Source organism: Microtus oregoni, unplaced genomic scaffold (genome assembly GCF_018167655.1).
Source record: "Microtus oregoni isolate MIOR12 unplaced genomic scaffold, Mior012 000034F_ref0000314, whole genome shotgun sequence".
Lineage (NCBI taxonomy): Eukaryota > Metazoa > Chordata > Mammalia > Rodentia > Cricetidae > Microtus > Microtus oregoni.
In genome coordinates this window covers 11,964,640-11,984,474 of record NW_024543093.1, presented here as the reverse complement: position 1 = coordinate 11,984,474, position 19,835 = coordinate 11,964,640, and the positions used below count along the sequence as shown (strand labels likewise).

Here is a 19,835-nt window from a genome sequence, read left to right as displayed (position 1 = left end):
GCTTACTATTGGCACATTGACATTCCCACATGTGCACATATTCAGGCATATACAATGTATATACATACATGTACATTCTCTCTCTGTCTCTCTCTCTCTGTCTCTCTCTCTGTCTCTCTCTCTCTGTCTGTCTGTCTCTCTCTCTCTCTCTCTGTCTCTCTCACTTTCACTCTGCTGGTCAAGGTCAGCACTGAATCTTTTCATTAAATTATTTCTAGCCCATCTCTGGCCCTAGAGACTCAGTCCGCATGCATTAAAGGTTACATGAGAGCCTCTTCTTACAAAGGATGATCATCAAAATATCCATACAATAATCCAAGCAAGCAAGTGGGCATGAGGAATTCCAGGCTGGGAGAAGCAACCAGAAACAACAGCTTCCTCTTCATATAACGACTAGGCCTAGAGGAAGAAGAACAAACAGCAAGCCCAGCAAGACACAAATAAATCATCCACAGCCTAGGCAACCAGGTCCTACAATTGGTCAACGTCTCCAGTTGACCCAAAGAGATGCTAGGACCTACGCAAGTTCAGGAAAAAGTGGGCTCTGATACTAATATAAGCATGGCCAGAGCGCAATGCACATGCAGCAGTGTGTTTTCTACCTCATGTTTACGCGAGAAGGTGGGAGAACATGGTACTGACTTGTTCCGTTCAAGTCCACCATCAAGCCATGCTGAACGTGCTCCTGGATCAGCTGCAGGGTCCGCTCGAATATCTCTCCTGCCCTGGCTTGTCCCACTGTGTATGGGTCCCGTGGGTACCGGAACAGGGCCAGCAGGTCGTTTGGAGAATGAGGACGGCTGGCAGGAGGGAGGGAGGGAGAGACTCAATGAGATAAGTCACTGGGGAACAAAATCCAGAAACTAAAAGTGTACTGATATCTCTAAATGTCTATAGCTACTTTTGACAACGTGGTGCACTGTACCTTACTCATCCCAGGTGGAAGGCGACAGAGCAACAAACAGACAAACAAGAACCAAAGACACTGAAAACAAACCATTAATAAAGTCAAGAGAGAGAGTCACGGGCATCGCATTTCAGTGAAGGTGCAGAGAGTATGTAGCCGTTGCCAACATGGAGGGATCCACGGGCCACCTCAGTAACATTTTGTTTTTGCCAAAATTGTTTCTAACAAGCCAAAAGAATGAGGCGGGTCTTCTACAAATGCTTTGATTGTGAATCACAGCCCAGAGCCTGTGAAGAAGGTATACCTCCTGCTAGCACTCCAACTCCAGAGGAGCCAGGGTCAGCTGATGTCCTTATGGCTCTCACAGGCCAATTCTCAGGACTTTTACAGTCAGGTTTGGGGAATGAAACAGGTAAAAGACCCAGGCACTAGGAAACATGCATTCCACCCCACACCACTCGCTTCCCTACCCAAGGCCAGCATCACAGCCTTGCCCATCATACCTGTCAAATAAATGTGTCCGTGTAGAGTTAATGGCTCTGTCAACGGTTGCAATGGCTTCAACAATAGAGGTAGCGACATACGGATCTCCATTTCGACTGACATCAGGAACTAGGAAAACATGAACTCATATTAGCAGGAAAAAAATAAACATGGCATTCTTACTCATACATCCATGTCTAGACACGACATCATCTAGACATAAGTCATGCTTTCATCCAAAAGATATTTCTGTTTGCTGAACCAGGGCTCAAATTATTCATCATCAATTCTGCTAGAAGCTGTTTTTTTTTAAACAGTATGGAAATAGTATATTCTTTCATTTTGGAAAACGACATGACATCCTGTAAAAGGGGCAAAACATTCATAACACAAGGCATACAAGAGCTTATATCCAGCATGGTGTTTGTAGGGGACTGAGGCCCCTCAGGTCCATCTGAAGGACAGGACAGTGTCATCAGTGGAGGTGCCTTCATTCTAGAAGTCTCTGTTATTCTCAAAGGAGAGCCATCCCCAATGCTGGACTCCACTGTTTACTGCCCCTCCGTTGCCAGTCCTAACTCTTGCTTGCATGGTCATCAGCACAACATCTTTATTAGGACCCACAGACAGAAGGACAGGCAGACACACACACACACACACACTCAGAGAGAGAGAGAGGGAGACAGCAAAAAGAAGTCAGCATCTAGATACCCAGATGGCCTGAACATACCACATACACATAATACACATCCCACAGCATACAGAATAAGCATAGGCCACATATCACACTATATTGCACCATCATAGCACACAGAATAAGCATACACCATAATACACATCACAGAGATACACACACAATACACAGCAAATGTAACACAATACAACCTGTCTCCATCAAAGCTTCACACTTTGATTCTTCTTTATTTTTTTGAAACAAGGTCTTAATATCTATCTACCTACATCTATACATCTACATCTATCTGTCTATATTTCTATGTCTACATAGATAAATATGTCATACTCTGGCTGGATTAGAACTCCCTATGTAGACCAAGCAGGCCTTGAACTCACAGAGCTCTACCTGTCTCTCCCATCTGCTGGCAATAAAGGTGTGCACCACAAAGTCCAGGGGGATTCTCAGTTCTTGCTCCTTTCTCACCCCATAAGAACTAGTCAGTAGTCGTTCTCTGCCAAGCACAAATATTCCCCACCATAACTAATCTTCCACCCTCAGGCGCTGAAGCAGCTCTCAGATCTTGCCACAGCACTTACATCTTAGCCCAGTGGTTAGTGCTCCTTTCTATCCTCATAGTCCTGGACACAGCCAGAGAGACCTCACTAAAATGGTCCTTCACTTTGTTGCTGTGGGAGACCTCCTTCCCCTAGGGCAGGTTATGGATGACTGGGATGAACTCCCCTGCTGGGATGGACCTCCTTCCCCTGGGACAGGTGATGGATGGATGGCTGGGAGGAACTCCCCAGCTAGGATGGACATCCTTCCCCTGGGGCAGAGGATGTAGGGTATGGCTAGGATGAACTCCCCAGGTGAAATGGATCTCCTTCCCCTGGGGCAGAGAAGCATGGCTGGGATGGACTCCCTTGCTCAGGCAGACCTCCACTGCCTGGAATCCCTGGGGAACTAGCCGCTCCAATCAGTCTCTGGTGTGTTTGTCCTTATTGCCTTTTTGTCCACACTCACTTCCTTTCTTTCTTCCTCTTCTCCACTCAGACTCTTTCTCTCCACATTGATTGCCAGGGGCAGAGTCCATTTCATACAGTCCTTGCTCTGTGACCCCATCTCCTCACTGGCCATTTGGAGAATATCTTTTTGTCGATTTTTTTTTTTTTTTTTTTTTAGCCAGTTTGATGACTGGACACCCCAGGGCAGAAGGGTCTTTCTTGTTCTTAGTCAGATTCACCTGGGTGACCTCATCTGGTCCCAGGGTGTTAATATACTCAGCCCTGACTTATCCCTTAAGCTCCAGACCCCAGACCTCCCTCATCAGTTTCTTTCCTTTGCTGTGTCTGAGCAGGGTTCTTGGTTCTCCTCTTCCCTAAAGCTAAGCAAGGCAGGCAGAGAGAAGAATGACAGTGGGGGAGGATGCAGAGGTGAAATCTTGACCCTCTGGCGAATTACTACCCTGGGGAAGGACAATCCAAATGCACAAGAAACTCCCCAGGCTGCACGTAGCCATAACCAACTGGGAGGCATGGAATTCCTGCAGGGATCATTGTAAATGGCACTTTTGGGCATGAAAAGAGCTGCTGAAGATTGTGGAAAAAAAATACAGGCAGAGGAAGATACTCCAAGGGAAGATCAGCCATTGGCCAAGTCAGGGCCAAATGTTCTGTCTTCTGAATCATTCTAACACCATGGCCTCATTTGATTTCTGGTGCTGGAACAAACATCCTGGCAAAAAGCTACTTAGAAAGGAAAGATGTATTTGGCTTATAGTTCCAGGTTACAGTTCAATATTGAGGAAGTCAGGCAAGAACTTATAAATATCAAATCCAGTCAAAAGCAGAGAAAAAAACAAATATATCCTTTCCCGTCTCTTACACTGTTCAAGACCACTTGTCCAGGGAATGGTGCCTTGCACAGTGGGCTTGGTCTTTTACATTAATTAACAACCAAGACAATCGCCACAGACAGTCAACACACCAACCCTATCTAGATAATCCCTGAACAAGTTTTCCCTAGGTGATTCTAGATTGTGTCACATTGACCCAAAATGAACCAGCATATACCCTCAGTGGATGCTCATGGAATGAAGATACAGCCCTGATATTTTATCTCCCAAGCCCTCTGAGACCATGCATTGTGGTTGGCATCACACATCTTACCGTTCACACTGAGTACCATGCTGACGGAGGCATATCCAATCGTGTTCCGAGCGACACACTCATAGCGACCTGCGTCCGCAGTGCCAACATCATGGATGGTTAAAAATCCTTCGGGGCTGATGTGAAATTTCCCACTTTCTGTTACCTGAACACCATCCTGGAGCAAAAGAATTACTGCGGTAAGACTGGGAAACAGAAGCTGCTTCTCTGGGAGAAAGAAACGCCCATCCACTGTGAAGACTCAAATGGAAACATCTCTGAGGCTATGTTTACATCTGCCCCAATCTTCCCAGGGAAGGGGACTTATTACTGCTCTCCCAAGTCCAACTCAACGAGATACGCTCTTCCATCCTTTGCTAAGAACATAGCTAGGTGCAAAAGATGAAAACCGCTATATTGGGAGCACTTGTGGTCATTCCTAGAGGCCATGAGAATGGTGGAAAGGGCTCAGAGAAACAGGGCCTCTAGGAGAGCGGGCAATCCAGAGACAGAACTGGCAAGCCATGCACAGACCACAGCTGGGTCACTCTGGAGAAGGTTGGTGGGCAGCGAAGGAGCTAGAGACCCTTGAGAACTGGCACTCTGTGGACCCTCATGAGGTTGCTACACCATCTCCGCAAGCTCCTTTGTGTACAGTCTGTGGATGCTGCCTAACAGTTGGCTAAATACGAAGAACAAAGAAAAATGAAGCAACAAAACCCAACTTCATTCCTTGAAGCTATAGGCCTATAGGACTTTCTCTGTTTCTGATGCTGGGATTGTGTTTTGTTTCCAGTATCTTTATTATTAAGGCTGCCTTCGGGGTACTTTAAATACACACGTCCTATACTAGAGAGAGCCTGGGTGAGGAGTCAGTTCTTACCTTGTTCCAGGTGATAGCTGGCTCCGGTTCGCCCTGGGAGCTACAGGGCAGCTGCACATTGGTGCCCACCTCCACCGTCATGTCACTTGGAATGCTGGCAAACACTGGGGTGACTAGAAGGCAAGTGTGGAGAATGAGGTGGCCCCTGATTCCCACCACAGAGCTTCAGAAGAGCAGAGCCCGCAGAGGCCAGCCCAGGAGCCCTGCAAGTGAGCTGGATCGAGGTTTTGTTAGCTGAGGTAAGAAACTGTGGCTTAGCTGGCCAGCTAGGCTGCCCATGCTCCTTATCCCACATACACTACCAGGAGGCTGCAGTATGCAATGTGGTGCGGTCCACTGACAAAACACTGCTCCTGGTGTGAAAGACTCATCAGGCAAGAGAGGGAGCTTGACCGGCACCATTGTGGGATCCCACCATGGGGAACCCCGCCAGAGCCCACTGAGTCTCCTGAGCAAGTACAGGAGGGGCAGTCCACAACATGCACAGTGAATATTATGGGTCTAGGAGAAAAACTAGGTTCATGGTATCCCCAAGGGCCTCACAGAAATCAAGAGTCTCAGGCTGCATCTAGCTGTCTTCCCAAATGTGCTTGCTAACAAAGCCAGCCTCTTTGAGACCAGCATGAGATGACCCAATGTCTTTAGAACAAGGGAAATGAAGATGCAAGTGCCTGTGAATCCCTCACGAACACAAGGACCACGGCTCTCAACAGAACACAGTGAGCAGAAGAGCTAGGGCTAGAATACTGATGCTGATGTCAGCTGCAGGAAGTGTGTCACTGATGACGGACATGCACAGATCCACCAGGTCAACAGCACCTACCTCTGGGCTGTACAGTCAGGTGGGCCACGACCTTCTGTGAGCCGATGATGTTGACAGCCTGGCACTCATACTGGCCCTGGTCATGCAGGGCAACCCCAGAGATCCTGAGTGTGCCTGAGGATAGCACCAGGTGCCGCCTGTCCACTGAGAGCTGGCTCCCTACAAAGTGGGGCAAGACATCAGTTACCATGGATACAGAGGCTTTCAGGTCAGGGTCAGAGACAGGTGACTTAGAGAGAATGTTATCTCTGAAGATGGCAGTGTCACTGGGCTGAATTTCTTGGATCAGGTACCAAATGCCACTCCTGATCCAGTAAGCAGGCACTTATTCAATGTCCACATGTGGACTTCTACGGCTGCTGTTCATCCGTAAGTAAAGAGCCAAGGAATATCATATCCAAGGAATATCATAGACAAAAAATATTATAGAAAGGGACAGAGGACAGAACCAAAAGCCAAAATTAGGAATGGGGACAAGACAAGGACTTAGGGTGCCTGTAGGGCTGACCCAAAGCTATGCCCCGGGAAACATACAAAAAGGTGACCTAGGCCCAGACTGTGCAGAAGTCAAGCCCCCTTGGAGGGGGAGGATGCTGGCACATGCTTTTGTGGATAAGCCTTTCCACCAGGCATCTTCCCTAGTCAATCAAAAGGAAGTGTACAGCTGGCCTCTACCTCTGTCTGTTTCTCGGGATCCATGAGCAGGGCTCCTCAGAGGGAGAATTCAGTGGCCTTTTGGTTGAAGCCAAGGTAGCAGGTCATCTCCAGGGTCCCTGCCTAGGCTGCAAGGCAGGAACACCAGAGACCTACAGAGGTGTCTTTAATGGTCTTTCTCACCCGCCACTGCCACCATCTCATCCAACAGGATGAGCCTTCATCAGACCACAGGAGCCATGAACTGACCAAGTGCTAAAAGATCACACACCAAGTGCAGGAAATCTGGGACGGCTCTGGCAGTCAGGGGATAAGCCCTGTTTTTGTGAGTTCTATGGGAACCTGGAAAAGTCTAGCCCCTACATGGTGAACCACTGCCCAGAAGACCCTGAGTCAATCCATGATGCCCACAGTGACCGTCCACGCTTCACTGCAAGGCAGGTTTTATGGAGGCCTCATCCTCTTCCAAAGCCACAGCTCACTCACTTAGGAAAGAAACTGGTTTTGCCTGACCTAGAGGCAATAGCATGTGTCCTAGATGAACGAGAAGGTGGATGGTCCAGGGTGACATCTTACCTCCCTTGGTCCAGGCGATGACGGGCTGAGGGTAGCCCTTAGCTTCACACTGGAAGTCCACAGTCTGTCCTTCGATGACCACTCTGCTCTGAGGGGTCACGGTGAACTGAGGGAGGGCTGCAGGCAAACAGCATTGGAATGTGACAGTAGAGACAACACCCTGTAAAGTCACCGTGTCTATCAGCAGCACTTGACCAAGGGTACCAAGTGTATCTTCGCAGTTCCTCCAAGATTAAAACCTTCCATCTTGGAAGGAAACTTAAGTCATAAGAGGCGTCTAAGGAGAAGGAGACTACTACAGGGAAGTTTGTGAAGGCCAGAAGTAAATAACTCAAAAGAGCTTCAGGAAGTCCCCCAAACTGATCAGACTCACTAGGCTTCTTCCTCAAGACTATATAAACAATAACACTTGAAAAGGACACTCAGACAGTCCCAGCTACCTGGAAGAAGCAGATACCAGCCAAACATCCTCAAAGCAACAGAGATCAGTCGAGCCAGGTAGAAAAATCAGAAACCGTTGAGCTGCTTGGATGAGGCTCAGACAACTGAGCCAGCTGAAAAGGATGCTCTGCACCCTGTTGAGCAGTCTGCAGGCTGTGCAGCGTGCTCCAGTTCCCTGCTTTAGTGAGCTGTTACCCATGCTTGGGTGGGCATTGGGATGCAGTTGACTTTGATTTATTTCTCTTCACCCATATTCCTGTAAATAACTTTCATAAAAAACACTGGCCTACAAGTTGGACTTTGGTAATATCCGTACTTTGGTCTGCATTTACAGCTATATGCAAGGTACATATAGCTTTGTAATCTAAGAAAAGACACAGCTATACGCAGAGCGCTCATATTGGCTCATAATCATTGTGATCTTGGCAGTGTATACTGCATACATACACAACTGTGACGTCAGTACATTCAAAACTGTATGCAAGGCTCACACACTGACCTACTAGCACCACAACCTCGGAGTGCACTCAGAGCTGTGTGCACGACACGCCCTGATTCACTTTTAGTGCCCAGGTATTCATGTCCACATTTGCAGAGGCCAGTACCTGGGAGCTCTGGACATTGCAACCTCAAAGTCCTATTCTCCTAAAAAAAAGCAGTCTAACCACCAAATCATGTGTGCTAGGCCAAATGAGATGGATATTATAGATTTTAAAAAGGAAGGCGGAGCTGGAAAAATGGCTCAATTCCTAGAAGCCACATAAAGCAAAATTGGGCATGGTGCTAGGGAGGTGGGTCCATGAAGCTTCCTGGCCAGCCAGCCTAGCCTACTTGGTGATTTCCAGGGTAGTAAGAAACTGAGTCTTAAACAAAACAACCCAAAATTCCAAACCAGAACGATGCTAGACATGGTTCTCTGGTTTATAGATGTACAGCCACCCATATACAAATATACATAGGCATGTTCACACAAGCATGCACATATATACAGATCCAAATAGCTAGGCATGGTGGTGCACACCTTCATCCCAGCGCTGGAGAGCAGGACTAAAGTTCAAGGTCAGGCTAGGCCAGAAAGACCTAGTCTCTAAAAGCAAAGATAAGCGAAAGAGGAAATTAAGAAGCACAGAGAGGCTCAAAGCCCCGGAGCTGACGGCACAAAAGGATGCTCACCTTGTACAATGATGAAGGCCGTGGCATGGATGCTGTCCACACTGTTGGATGCAAAGCACGTGTACTCCCCACTGTCGCTCTGGTCCACATTCTGTATATACAGCCCTCCAGAGGGAGTGATATTCACTCGAGGGTCAACCGGCAAGGGTGTCCGGTCACCTCTGGTCCAGGTGATCTGCGGCAGAGGGTGGCCGGTGGCGCTGCACTCCAAAGTGACGCTCTCGCCCACCAGCACCTCTGTGTTCTGCGGCTGGATTACAAAAGTGGGTCGGGCTGTCACAAACAGAAATTGCCAATTAATTTCTTAGAGCTTCACAAGGCTTCTACTTGGCATTTTTGATGTCCAGGCTGTCCATTCGCCCTAACGGCTTCCAAAATAAGCACAACCAACATTTAATTACATAATTTTTTGTTGTCTTGCCAACATAAATATGCAGACGGGGCCAAGGAAATGGCTCCGTAGGCAATGAGACACTTGCCATGTGAACACAGGGGCCTCGGTTTAAATGCCCAGCACACACAAGCTCAGATGTGGTAGGATCTATCATTGTAGCACATATAAGGCAAGATGGGAAGCAGAAGTGGGATCCTCAGAAGCTAGAGGACAAGCTGCTTTGTCATATATAGTGGTGACCAACAAGAGACCCTGCTTCAAACATGGTACAAGGCATGAGTGGATCAACAGCCAAGGTTGCCCACTCACCCCCACAATGGGCCACACATGGGTCCACAGGGGAAAAAAGTGCAGAAAACAAAATGGTTCCCACACTCGGGTCAAGCAAAGGCAGGCAACCTGTAGACAGTGGTCGCTATGGAAGAGCTGTATTTTTTTCTTCCAGACAGACCCTAAAGTCTCTGAAGAACCTTTACTTCTGTTTATTATAAATATCCTGGCAGCCTGATTAAACCTTTGTGGTTGTCATTATTGGCACAAAAAAATTGCAGGGTAAATTTAAACCATATAAAAATATCCCTTTCATCACAGAAAGAAAAACGCACATTGTGTCAACTCTAAATCTAGTGGAGGAATCCACGCCTTTGTTAGTATGTCTGCTAGGAAAACTTTCGCACACAGTGGGACCACAGCAGACATTGACAGTCTGCCTGGAGAGAGGTAGGTAGTCATGGATATAAGAGAGGAAGCTACCCTTCTTGAAACTCAACCTACACAAGATTTCTTAAGTTTATATTAAGACATATGTACAGGTATCTTTTATTTTTTAAAACTCCTGTGCTATTTCTTTTGGGTCCACAACCCTTATTCATAAACATGGAATCCAAAAAAAAAAAAAAAAAAAAAAACCACTCTAAAAACTGTTTTGCAAAATTTGACATAAGTAGCAGGAGGCACTTCTAGTTTCTATTGAGACTCTATATACAGCTTTCTTTGTGGGCATTAGATCATCCTAGGCTATAAGTTAGTAAATAGATTATGTTCTATGCTGCTTTTCTTTAAAATAAAACAAAACAAAAAATGAAAACAAACAAAAACAATCCCAAAGAGATTGTGACCCATAGGTTGAGAACTGCTGGGTTATGGGTCTGGCTCCACAGTGATCGGAGGCCAAGGACAGAGCACGCAGACCAGAACAGTGCCTGTGCCTGTGGAGCAGTGGTGTGAAGGCCACAGCTGTGTTTCCTCTGGTTTGGACAGACGTTTTACACTTTAAATACTATATGCAAGCACCTTCAGCATAAGTATGCTAAATAAAAATCAGTATTTTAAAGTTTACTTCGAATAATTAAAGCCCTTGGCAAACAGAGGCCTCAGTGCCCCAAAGCATGTGTTTAATGTGGCTGTGCAGGGACCTGCAGTGACACACAGCAGCCTCTCCTGGTTCCATGGCCATGTCTTACCTGTGGTAGTAACTCAGAGCTTCTGGGGATGCCCCTGCAGCAGGGGGCTGCCATGGGTCGGAGGCAGGTTAGAATGACCTATATGACCTTACGTTTCAGGAATCCTGTGAGTCACTTGGGATGGGAACTTTACCATTGCAGACTTCACTGAGTGGGAGTGCAAAGAAAGGAGCCAGAAGTGGGTGGTTAGGGTGACCCTCACATGCGACATACTCACTCACCTGGAGACCCCAAGTACCTGAGGGTCACTTCGTGGGTTTTTGCCTCGCCAGCCACATTTTTTGCCATGCACTGGTAGACGCCCTCATCTGCCTCTTGTGTGTTCTGGATCATCAGCGTGCCATCGTCCAGTAAGTTTAAGCGTGAATCTGTCTTCATGCTCAGCTCATTACTATGGAGACAGAAACCGGTGTGCTCACTGCTCAAGCAGATACTGTACCCCTCCCAGGGGTCAGTCCTACAGTGGGCTCTAAAGCTCTGGAAAGCAGGTGACATATGCCAGGCCCAGAGAACAAGAGTGACAACCTTCCAAGTATGTCCCCATCAGCAACTGTGACTTAGCAGTCACGTCTAGGAAAGTACACGTATGTGTTCATGATTACATGCCCAATCTAAATGCTTGAATGTGGTCCTAATTCCAAACAAGAAGAACATTAACCTAATGGAGAATGCAGATAAAATATTTCCCTTATTTTTGTAATTTTTTTAAATGTAAAAACATAGTTTTATATAATTAAAAGCAAGAAGCTAGGTATTACTCCCATACCTATAATCTTAGTATTGAGAGGTAGAGGCAGAAGAATCAGAACTTCAAGGTCCTCCTCCACTACATAGCAAGTTAAAACCCAACCTGAAATGCATGAAATTCTGTCTCCAACAAACAAAACCACTTCCAGGGCTCCTCTCTTAGCTCCTTCATCTGGGTATGCTTCTGACTTGGTCTCTTGGGAGGCAGCAACTCCTGGGTGCTTGTGGGTCAGCAGCAGGAATGCCAGGGAACCTCAGTCAGCGAGCAGCAAGCAGAGGTGGCACCAGAGGGCAGGCCTTGGGACTCTGACTTAAGGTCTTGCCATGTTTAGTTTTGTATTTTTAACTTAAGCATCATGTCTTCCATTTACAAACTAAAGGTATGAAGGGCTTGAGCCATACTGATGCTCCTCCCCGGTCTAACACAATCTTCTAATGGTGAGGCACAATTGTCTATATTCTGTCAATTATATTTTAAATAAATGCTGATTGGCCAGTAGCCAGGCAGGAAGTATATAGGAGGGACAACCAGACAGGAAGTAGAGGCGGGTCAATGAGAACAGGAGAATTCTGGGAAGAGGGAAGCTACCTCTGGAGTCCTGTCCAGACACAGAAGAAGCAAGATGTGACCTGCCCCACTGAAAAAGGTACTGAGTCATATGGCTAACACAGATAAGAATAATGGGCTAATGTAAGTTTTAAGAGTTAATAAGAATCTTGAGCTAATGGGCCAATAGTTTATAACTAATGTAGACCTCTGTGTGATTTTCTTTGGGACATAATGACTGTGGGAACCTGGAAGAGAAAACTCTGTCAACATTCTAACACTTTAGAAACCCTCCTGGAGTTGCCCCTGATTTTCACTACCATCAGCCCCAGAGCCACCCACGACATGGAGGTTTTTAAAGGATGAACGCCTCTCACATTTCCCCCCTGCACAGCTTGGATCCAAGATCAATGTGACCAACTCAAAACCTAGCACAATCTTGTGGTCCTCACGACTCTGTTGCATCTGTCCACTGTGCCCCTGAACTCTCAAACATTGAGGGGTCCACTCTCCTATTTGCTTTGTCTGTCAACAGAACTTTACCTAAGAGAGGTTCCTGTTGGCTGTGGAATTTGGGTCTCTGCTGGAACAAGGATAACTTGACAGCCAGTGTCTGAACCTTCTGTTCCTGAACTCGGCTAGTGATGTTCTCAAGGAGGCCTATCTGCTTCCCAAAGGCTGGACACAGCCAGCGAGTTTGGCATGAACACACTGCAAACCAGACCATGAGTGCAATTCTCACTCTTGGCACAAATGGATATAAGAGGCAATTACATGAGGCTTTTGTATTCAGAATTTCCCTCTAAGGATTCCACCTTCAAAATTTAAGTTTAAAGATGCTTTATGTTACCACAGACAAGTCCTATCACTAGGCATCTTGACCATATTCTAGACTGAGTCTGGCCTATATCATAATCATTAGTGCCTGCTCTAACCCCTCTCCCTTACTCTCTGTGCCCGCTCCCCTCCCACACTGAACCCAACACCCAGCTCTCAGATCCAGCTGGAGGGATGCTCCCACAGCTGGGCCCAAGTGCCAGCATGCAGACAACTTCTTCTGCCGTTCATGAACAACTGCTACAAGGTGAGAGGCAGTCACAGCCATGTTTGCAGAATGAAGAGAAGCTCATTTACTCAGGACAAGACTCCAGAAGCCCAAGAAGGACTGTGTAGATTCATCATAGCCTGCACACTCAGGTCTCAAAGAAGACATGGACCAATGACATCAGCTGCCTCTAACCCCAGGAAGTCCATCATCACGGCTCAGGTCCAAAACCTTACTACATCTTGAAACACTAGAGGCCTCGGCTAGATTATGTGGGAGTGTCATATATCAATCTGTTGATTTCATTGGTTAAACAATAAAGAAACTGCTTTGGCCTCATAGGTTAAAACATAGGTGGGAGGAGTAAACAGAACAGAAGGCTGGGAGAAAGAAGCTGAGTCAGGGAGTCGCCATGATTCTCCCAATCCAGACAGACGCAGGTTAAGATCATTCCTGGTAAGCCAGCTCGTGGGCTACAGCAGATTATTAGAAATGGGCTAGTCCAGGTGCGAGAGCTAGCCTAGAAGAGGCTAGATAGAAATGGGCCAAGCAGTGTTTAAAAGAATACAGTTTCCGTGTAATTATTTCGGGTAAAGCTAGCTGTGGGGGTGGCCGGGTGCCAGGGACGTAGCCCAGCCACTCCTATTTCTACAGCTAGAGAACAGGTAGGCATGAATAAACATACAGCATTTCCCTAGCTCCCACTTGATGGGGTAAGAAAGTTCCAGAATGCTGCCAGGTCAGTGATAGACCAGGGGAAAGAGACCTGGGGCCTACAAGGAATGAGTCCCAGTGGGGAGAAAGGCCTTTTCCCAGTAACTCAGGCTCCAGTCAGCTGCTGTGTGGAAGAGGGAAGGTATGGAATCTTTTCTTCCTTTCCATCTCCCTACATAGAAGGGGAAGGTGTCTGTCAAGGATGGGGAGCCCTATGGGAGTACATGGGCTCCTCCTGATATGACCCCCAGGGCTTCAGGGACATTTCTGCTCTACACACAACTCACTTGTTTCGAAGCCAGATGATCTCAGGTTTGGGGTTGCCCTCAGCCCTGCAGGTAAAGTACACTGTGTTCCCTGATGTGACATCTGCGTCCTGTGGCTCTGACGTGATCCGGGGTCGTTCTACATGCAAGAAATGAACACCATGGAGAAACATGAGGCTCAAACAGATGGGAACCCAAATCAGAATCCTCACGACCAGGTGATACTGCAAGGCCCAAATACACATCTCAACACAGACACCCCTGCAAAAATGATACGCTGTCTTCCCCAAATTTTAGCCTTCTATGACAGAAGACAAGTCAGTCCATCGGCAATATCTGAAGTAAGACTGGACTCCTGGGGTCATACTGGTCCTTCAGCAGGGATTCCAGGACCCACTCACCACAGTTCAGCTCTTCTGGAGTGATGGTCGCCACAGAGCGTCCTTGGATGCGTCTCGGATACTCGCAGGTGGCTGCTGCCTGCGCGTTCCCAGACTGGGCGTAGGTCTTCAGCAGATCTGCCAACCACAGTATTTCACAGTCACAGTGAAGCGCATTTGAGTCCAATCGCCTAGGGAAAGAAGTCATGAAGATATCCAGGAGTTAAGGAGACTTTGACCCATCCTGGGGAGATCAACCGCCAGGATCTGGAGCCTCAAGGGATGCCAAAGATGATGAGCATCTGGGCGTTGATCATGCAAAGAATTAGTTTTCATAGGAAAGAATCTGAAGGGCTGAGAGGGGTGGTAATGGTTAAGTATCTACAGAAAAGCCTGAGAGTCTAAAGCCCTGAGAAGAAGTGAAGAAGCAAAGTCAACCAATGACCAAACAGTTAGCTTCAAACCCAGGAATGGGCTGTGGATTTAAACCAGTAGGAGAACATTTGCCTGCCATGCTGGAGGCCCTAGGTTCAATCCAAACACAGCAAAAGCAAAACAAACAAACAAAAAAACATGGCAAGCATGAGTTAGACAAGTCGCAGACTTTCCTGAGAGTCAGAGACAGGTCACAACAATGTTCCAAAGTAGTTTATATCTATGGGAGCATCAAACAGCAGAGTTCTATCTTGTGGCTGAGGCAGCTCCAGGGTAGCAGCACTGTGAGGACAAGCTCTGCCTCCGTAGCTGGAGCCAGCAGGATCCCTCACTGTGAAAATTGCTCCACCCTGATAGGCCATGAGACACATGGTCTGAATATTATCAGATGTAAAAAGGCAAGCCGTTCCCACCCTAAGAGTGACTTAAATGGGGACAGGAACTAACTGGGGAGCATGACCAATTATGGGGATTGAATTCCGGATAAAACCACTATGAGGTACACACTCCACAACCTGGTACCCCAGGTCAAGACAAATGCTTACTTCACATTTGTCCAGGACATTAGCTCAGAGGAGACAGGGACCCAGAACTGGTACCACTCCACAAATCAATATCCCCTGGCAGAAATATGGCAAACAAGATGCATCACCCCAAGCTCAGGTAAGAAATGGGCACTGGGTTGGACAAGAGCCGTCGCTTACTGGGGTACCCAGTCTGCAATCCACTTCTGAATAGCAAGACCCTACAATCCAAACAGGACCAAGGGGGCAGCGGGGAGTCTGGATGGGCAATTCAGCATGGCACATGTGCCCAGTCTACCCCAGCCATCTGAGTGAGCTAGAAGGAGGTCACATACCATCTTGACTGCTCCGTGGAAGTGAGCCTTTCAGTGAGGGCAAAGGGCAACTCTTACAAGCTTAGCCTTGATCTCCAAATCTAGGACGTTCATGTTTGAGCAATGCAGAGCCAGCCTGATAAGGAATGTGTTGGGCTAGAAGGGCTGGTATTGCTCTAAAAGAGCAGCTGTACACAGGGAAATCCATATGCAAGCTAGTCCACGGGTCACCCCATCCTTTGCCTTGGGCCCCCCTGAAATATATGTGCCAACGTCTTCCTCTCTACTTATCCACCAGAGATAGGAGGTTTTCATCCTATCTTCCTACCCCGAATGTGGATTCACTTTGCCTGGTAATTTTTTTCTGAAGAAAGAGGTTTTGACTCGTGGACGATAACGCAACAGCTTACTCAGAGATGAAGTCATGAGCACTGGAGCCCATTAGAGACACTGCACAGTTCAGTGACACCTTAACTGGGCAAGTGCTCTATAGAGACCACAGGTCAACAATCAAGATTGTTAAAAAAACTCCACGAGCACTAAAATACCTTGATTCTATTATAATAGTAAGTATGCAAAGCTGATGTCAGGAGGCCTTAAAAGAAAACTGAGTAGGTACCAGTCTGTTAACTCAGGGAAACGAATTTCAAGAAAAGGAACTGGAGGCCTAAACATGAAGATGCTTCCACTCTATCATCCTCACCAATAAAATATGTACCTTGCAATTAAAACTTAATTGGGGGAATTTAAATGTCATCTGCCCGCCTCTTCACACCCACATCGACTCAACAGGCCCGCCTTCCCGACATTTGGATGTCTCTGAAGACTTTTCTGAAGCTGGAGATTCTTTGGCCAGACCAGAGAACGGTCCAGATGAATGAACTAGGAGAGAGGGCATCCCACAGACACAGAGGCAGCAGACACCCAAAAGCACACTTACAGCCTTTTCATGGACTCCAAGTGGCTGAATGTTCCAGGAACCAAGTGTGTAATACGGTTGTTGTGTAAAAATCTGTGGAAAGAGAAAATAGAACAAAGCTACATGAGAAACAATCAAGCACACGAAACTTCCTAAGCATGCCAAAAGGAGCCCAAGAGGTCACATGTCTCATCGATTGTGTTTACTTCATATGAGTGAATTGATAGCTATGTGCTTCAGGTCAAAAAATAACTGGATCTCTTTCCTATTTTATTACCAGGCCCAGACGCCTACTTCCGATTATTAGCCAAAAGATTAATTTTAGACCAAGGAGTGTCAAGCAAACGTTGACCGTTCTGGCAGCATGAGCTGGGCCCTGACTACAAATTAAAGAGAGAAGCTGAACTCACAATCTCTCCAGCTTCGGCAGGTGCTGGAAGGATTCCGGGTCCAGAGTTTCTATCTGATTGAAGTGCAGGTACCTAGGGGATTGAAAAAGCAGAACAATGTGAACGACCTACCGAACTTTGCAACCCAGAATTACGGCTCCGACATTTTTTCCACTCATCCACATGTCACTAGGTACTGCCCCGTGCTCTGTACAGGTGTGGAGACAGGAAGACACAGGTGAGAGCAGGCAGGCTGTCTTAGAGTCGCTTGACCCACAGGTGACACCTCAGGACTTAGCAAGCCCTGGGTCTCCATGAACCCAAGTGGTCGGGATAGTGGCCCAGTGACAGGTAACAAGGAAGAACCAAAAGCAGCCTAGCAAACAGGACCCCTATCCATGGGCGTGCACAGGACTCCTGCACTCTAAGCTGTCAATGCTTCCACATGACACTGAGAACACAGTAGTTATAGAACCAGGCACCCAGGCAGGAGATGAGATGAGGTGGTGAACTCCCCCCCGGGTCCTTGGTCATACAGAATACCCAGAGTCCATACTCCTTTCTATTTAAGATGTCTCCTTAGTTCAAACAATTTACAATTTCATTCTCCAGAAAGCTAGTTCGCTCATTTTGAAAGTTGGTGGGACTTTTTCGCTCAATAAAACATTGGTCATCTTTCCTACCAAGACTTCATTGGCCTAGAGAAAAGCCTTCACGCAGGTAGCCATGGTAACAGATACTTCCGTTCAAACAAGGGCCAGAGACAGAAACAAGCAGCGGAGCCAACACGCAGCCTAGTTCACCACAACTCCACATAAAGCCTTGTTCTCCGAACTCATTTTTATTAGCTCCGAGATTAGCATGACTTCTGGGTTCCCAGATGAGTTTCTTTCCCTGGCCACTCCCCGGACATAACTAACCCAGAGCCTCCTAAACTCTGGGGGCCACAGTCTACAGTCTGTCTCTCCTTCCTTGGGCACACAGCACCATGGCCCCCTAACCCTCCTCGAGTGCAGGAGGGTACCCCTCACTCCCATGTGACAATATGTTTGCAAGACAAGAAAGAGAAAGGACATTGAGGTCAGTGATTGCTCCAGCAATGAATCTGATGCAAGAATACCAAAGGAGGCAAGACCAAAGAGAAATCCTCAGTCCCCATCATGTGTGCCTGGTGTGTGCTAGGAAGCTGTGGCCAATTCCTTATAGTCCCCACGCCCCGGGGGCTCACATGAACTGCCAACACTGGGGAGCTGCTGGGGAGTCTCTGGTTGAACCTGTGAGTCCTCAGCTAAGCTGGAAGAAGAAGTGGGAACAAAAGCGGGATATTCGAGGTAGCATGGTTTGTGTTCAAAACCCTTTATCCTGCGTGAAGTGTGGACAGGTGGGCCTCAGACATCCTGCCCTAAGAAGCACCAGGGACAGTGGTTTTCAGAGTTTGTAAACCTCTGGACTGCTGGGGCTCCAGGTAGAATCTGGGCACCATCACCCTTCACTGTACGGCTGAGAAAATGGAGGACAGGGAGTGACTCCTCGTGGAAACGGAGCACCATTGCTGACTCAGTGTGTGGCAATGAAAGGATGACGAGGGTCCCCTGAGGACCGACCTGAAAATGCTCCGCACCAGGGCTCTCGACCCAGGCTTCCCCTGCCTCACGGTTCCCACTGTCCCTGCTGAGTGGCTAGGACCTGCAACTTCTGCAGGCGAGGGAAGAGAGTCTGAGATAGAGCCAGCAGGCACTCTCTTCCCAGTCGCAGACTCCACACAGACCTCAGACAGAGCCTGAGGCCTGAAGCCTTTTTGACATACTGACCTGCTCCTCTGGCCATGCCTGCAAGGGGTCCTTTGTCCCCAAGTCCACTATGGTACTCAGTTCTCAGAAAGAAAGCCGAACCCCAGCAGCAGCAACCTGCCTCCCCTAGTATGGGGTTTTCTAAAACCCCTGCTGACTCAGAGTGCTGCTCCCTGTCACCAGAAAGCCTCACTGGCTACTTCACAGAAGTCACTCAAAGCCGCTTGCTCTTTATTCCCCCTGGCTGGGCTCTGTCACTGGACTCGCTGCCAGCTAAGTACCAGGATGACTTTGAGAAAACAGAATGTGCCCCTTTGTAAACGCCCACAGCAGCAAGTCTCCAGATTTCCAGGAGTTTTTGCAATAAACCTGGATTCCTTATTTCATCTGTCTGAAGAAATTTATGCAAGGCCTTACAAATAATCTCTTCTGAACACGCGTGTGCCCCTCCCTAGGCTCCCAGACCTGCCTAATGACTAAGCCACATAATGACCTATGTGGATAGAGGTGTATCACGCAGGCTGCTGCAGCGCACAGCCCTGCCTGCTGCTGCCCTGATCCAGCTGCGCCGGTCCTCCAGGAAAACACGGGAACAGGCACAGGACTAGAGTGCAAGGCTACTCATTCAGTACATCTAACAGCTGTTTTCCATCCATGAAATTGTAAAGGCAAGATAGCCTAAAATCCCACAAGGATTGCCTCAGCTTACTGAGTGGAAGGTCGCTAGCCAGACACATAAACCAGAAAATCCTTCGCAACTTTACTGGCACTTCATGCAGATAAAAACAAAACAAAACAAAAAGCACAATGACTTATTTTATAACAAAGTGCAAGTTCATATGTGGCTAAGGAAAGAGAGGGCACTTTGGCACACTCAGCACCTACAAGGGGGTAAGGCATGTGGTCTTCAAAAGAATGGCACCCCATGGCCAAAACCGCACATGGCTCTGAACACAGATCCTGTCCCCTGCTGGACACTCCTACCACAACAGAATCTAGCTTGGGCTTGTTTGCATGTCTGTGTTTCCACCACCACGTGAACACCAAATTTCTTACTGTTGGACAGGAAAGTTATGTTCCTGTTACTGCAAATGGTAAACCCAGGGCCAGGCTCTGGTGCAGTGATGAAACACAGTAATGTCTGC

General features: G+C 47.6%; 1 protein-coding gene across 2 annotated transcripts in view; it reads right to left on the bottom strand.

Moving 5' to 3' along the window:
- Nucleotides 1–19,835, bottom strand: part of Pxdn (peroxidasin) — a 75,132-nt gene that overhangs the window by 15,543 nt on the left and 39,754 nt on the right. For both annotated transcript variants that reach the window (XM_041630391.1, XM_041630392.1), the window contains 12 exons: nucleotides 16,922–16,993; nucleotides 16,533–16,604; nucleotides 14,341–14,510; nucleotides 13,961–14,078; nucleotides 10,842–11,011; nucleotides 8,764–9,036; nucleotides 7,150–7,266; nucleotides 5,920–6,078; nucleotides 5,097–5,209; nucleotides 4,235–4,391; nucleotides 1,411–1,519; nucleotides 643–800 (listed from right to left, as the gene is read on the bottom strand). In XM_041630391.1, coding sequence (XP_041486325.1) covers nucleotides 643–800; nucleotides 1,411–1,519; nucleotides 4,235–4,391; nucleotides 5,097–5,209; nucleotides 5,920–6,078; nucleotides 7,150–7,266; nucleotides 8,764–9,036; nucleotides 10,842–11,011; nucleotides 13,961–14,078; nucleotides 14,341–14,510; nucleotides 16,533–16,604; nucleotides 16,922–16,993 — 1,688 coding nt within the window. The remainder of the gene's footprint in view (nucleotides 1–642; nucleotides 801–1,410; nucleotides 1,520–4,234; nucleotides 4,392–5,096; nucleotides 5,210–5,919; nucleotides 6,079–7,149; nucleotides 7,267–8,763; nucleotides 9,037–10,841; nucleotides 11,012–13,960; nucleotides 14,079–14,340; nucleotides 14,511–16,532; nucleotides 16,605–16,921; nucleotides 16,994–19,835) is intronic.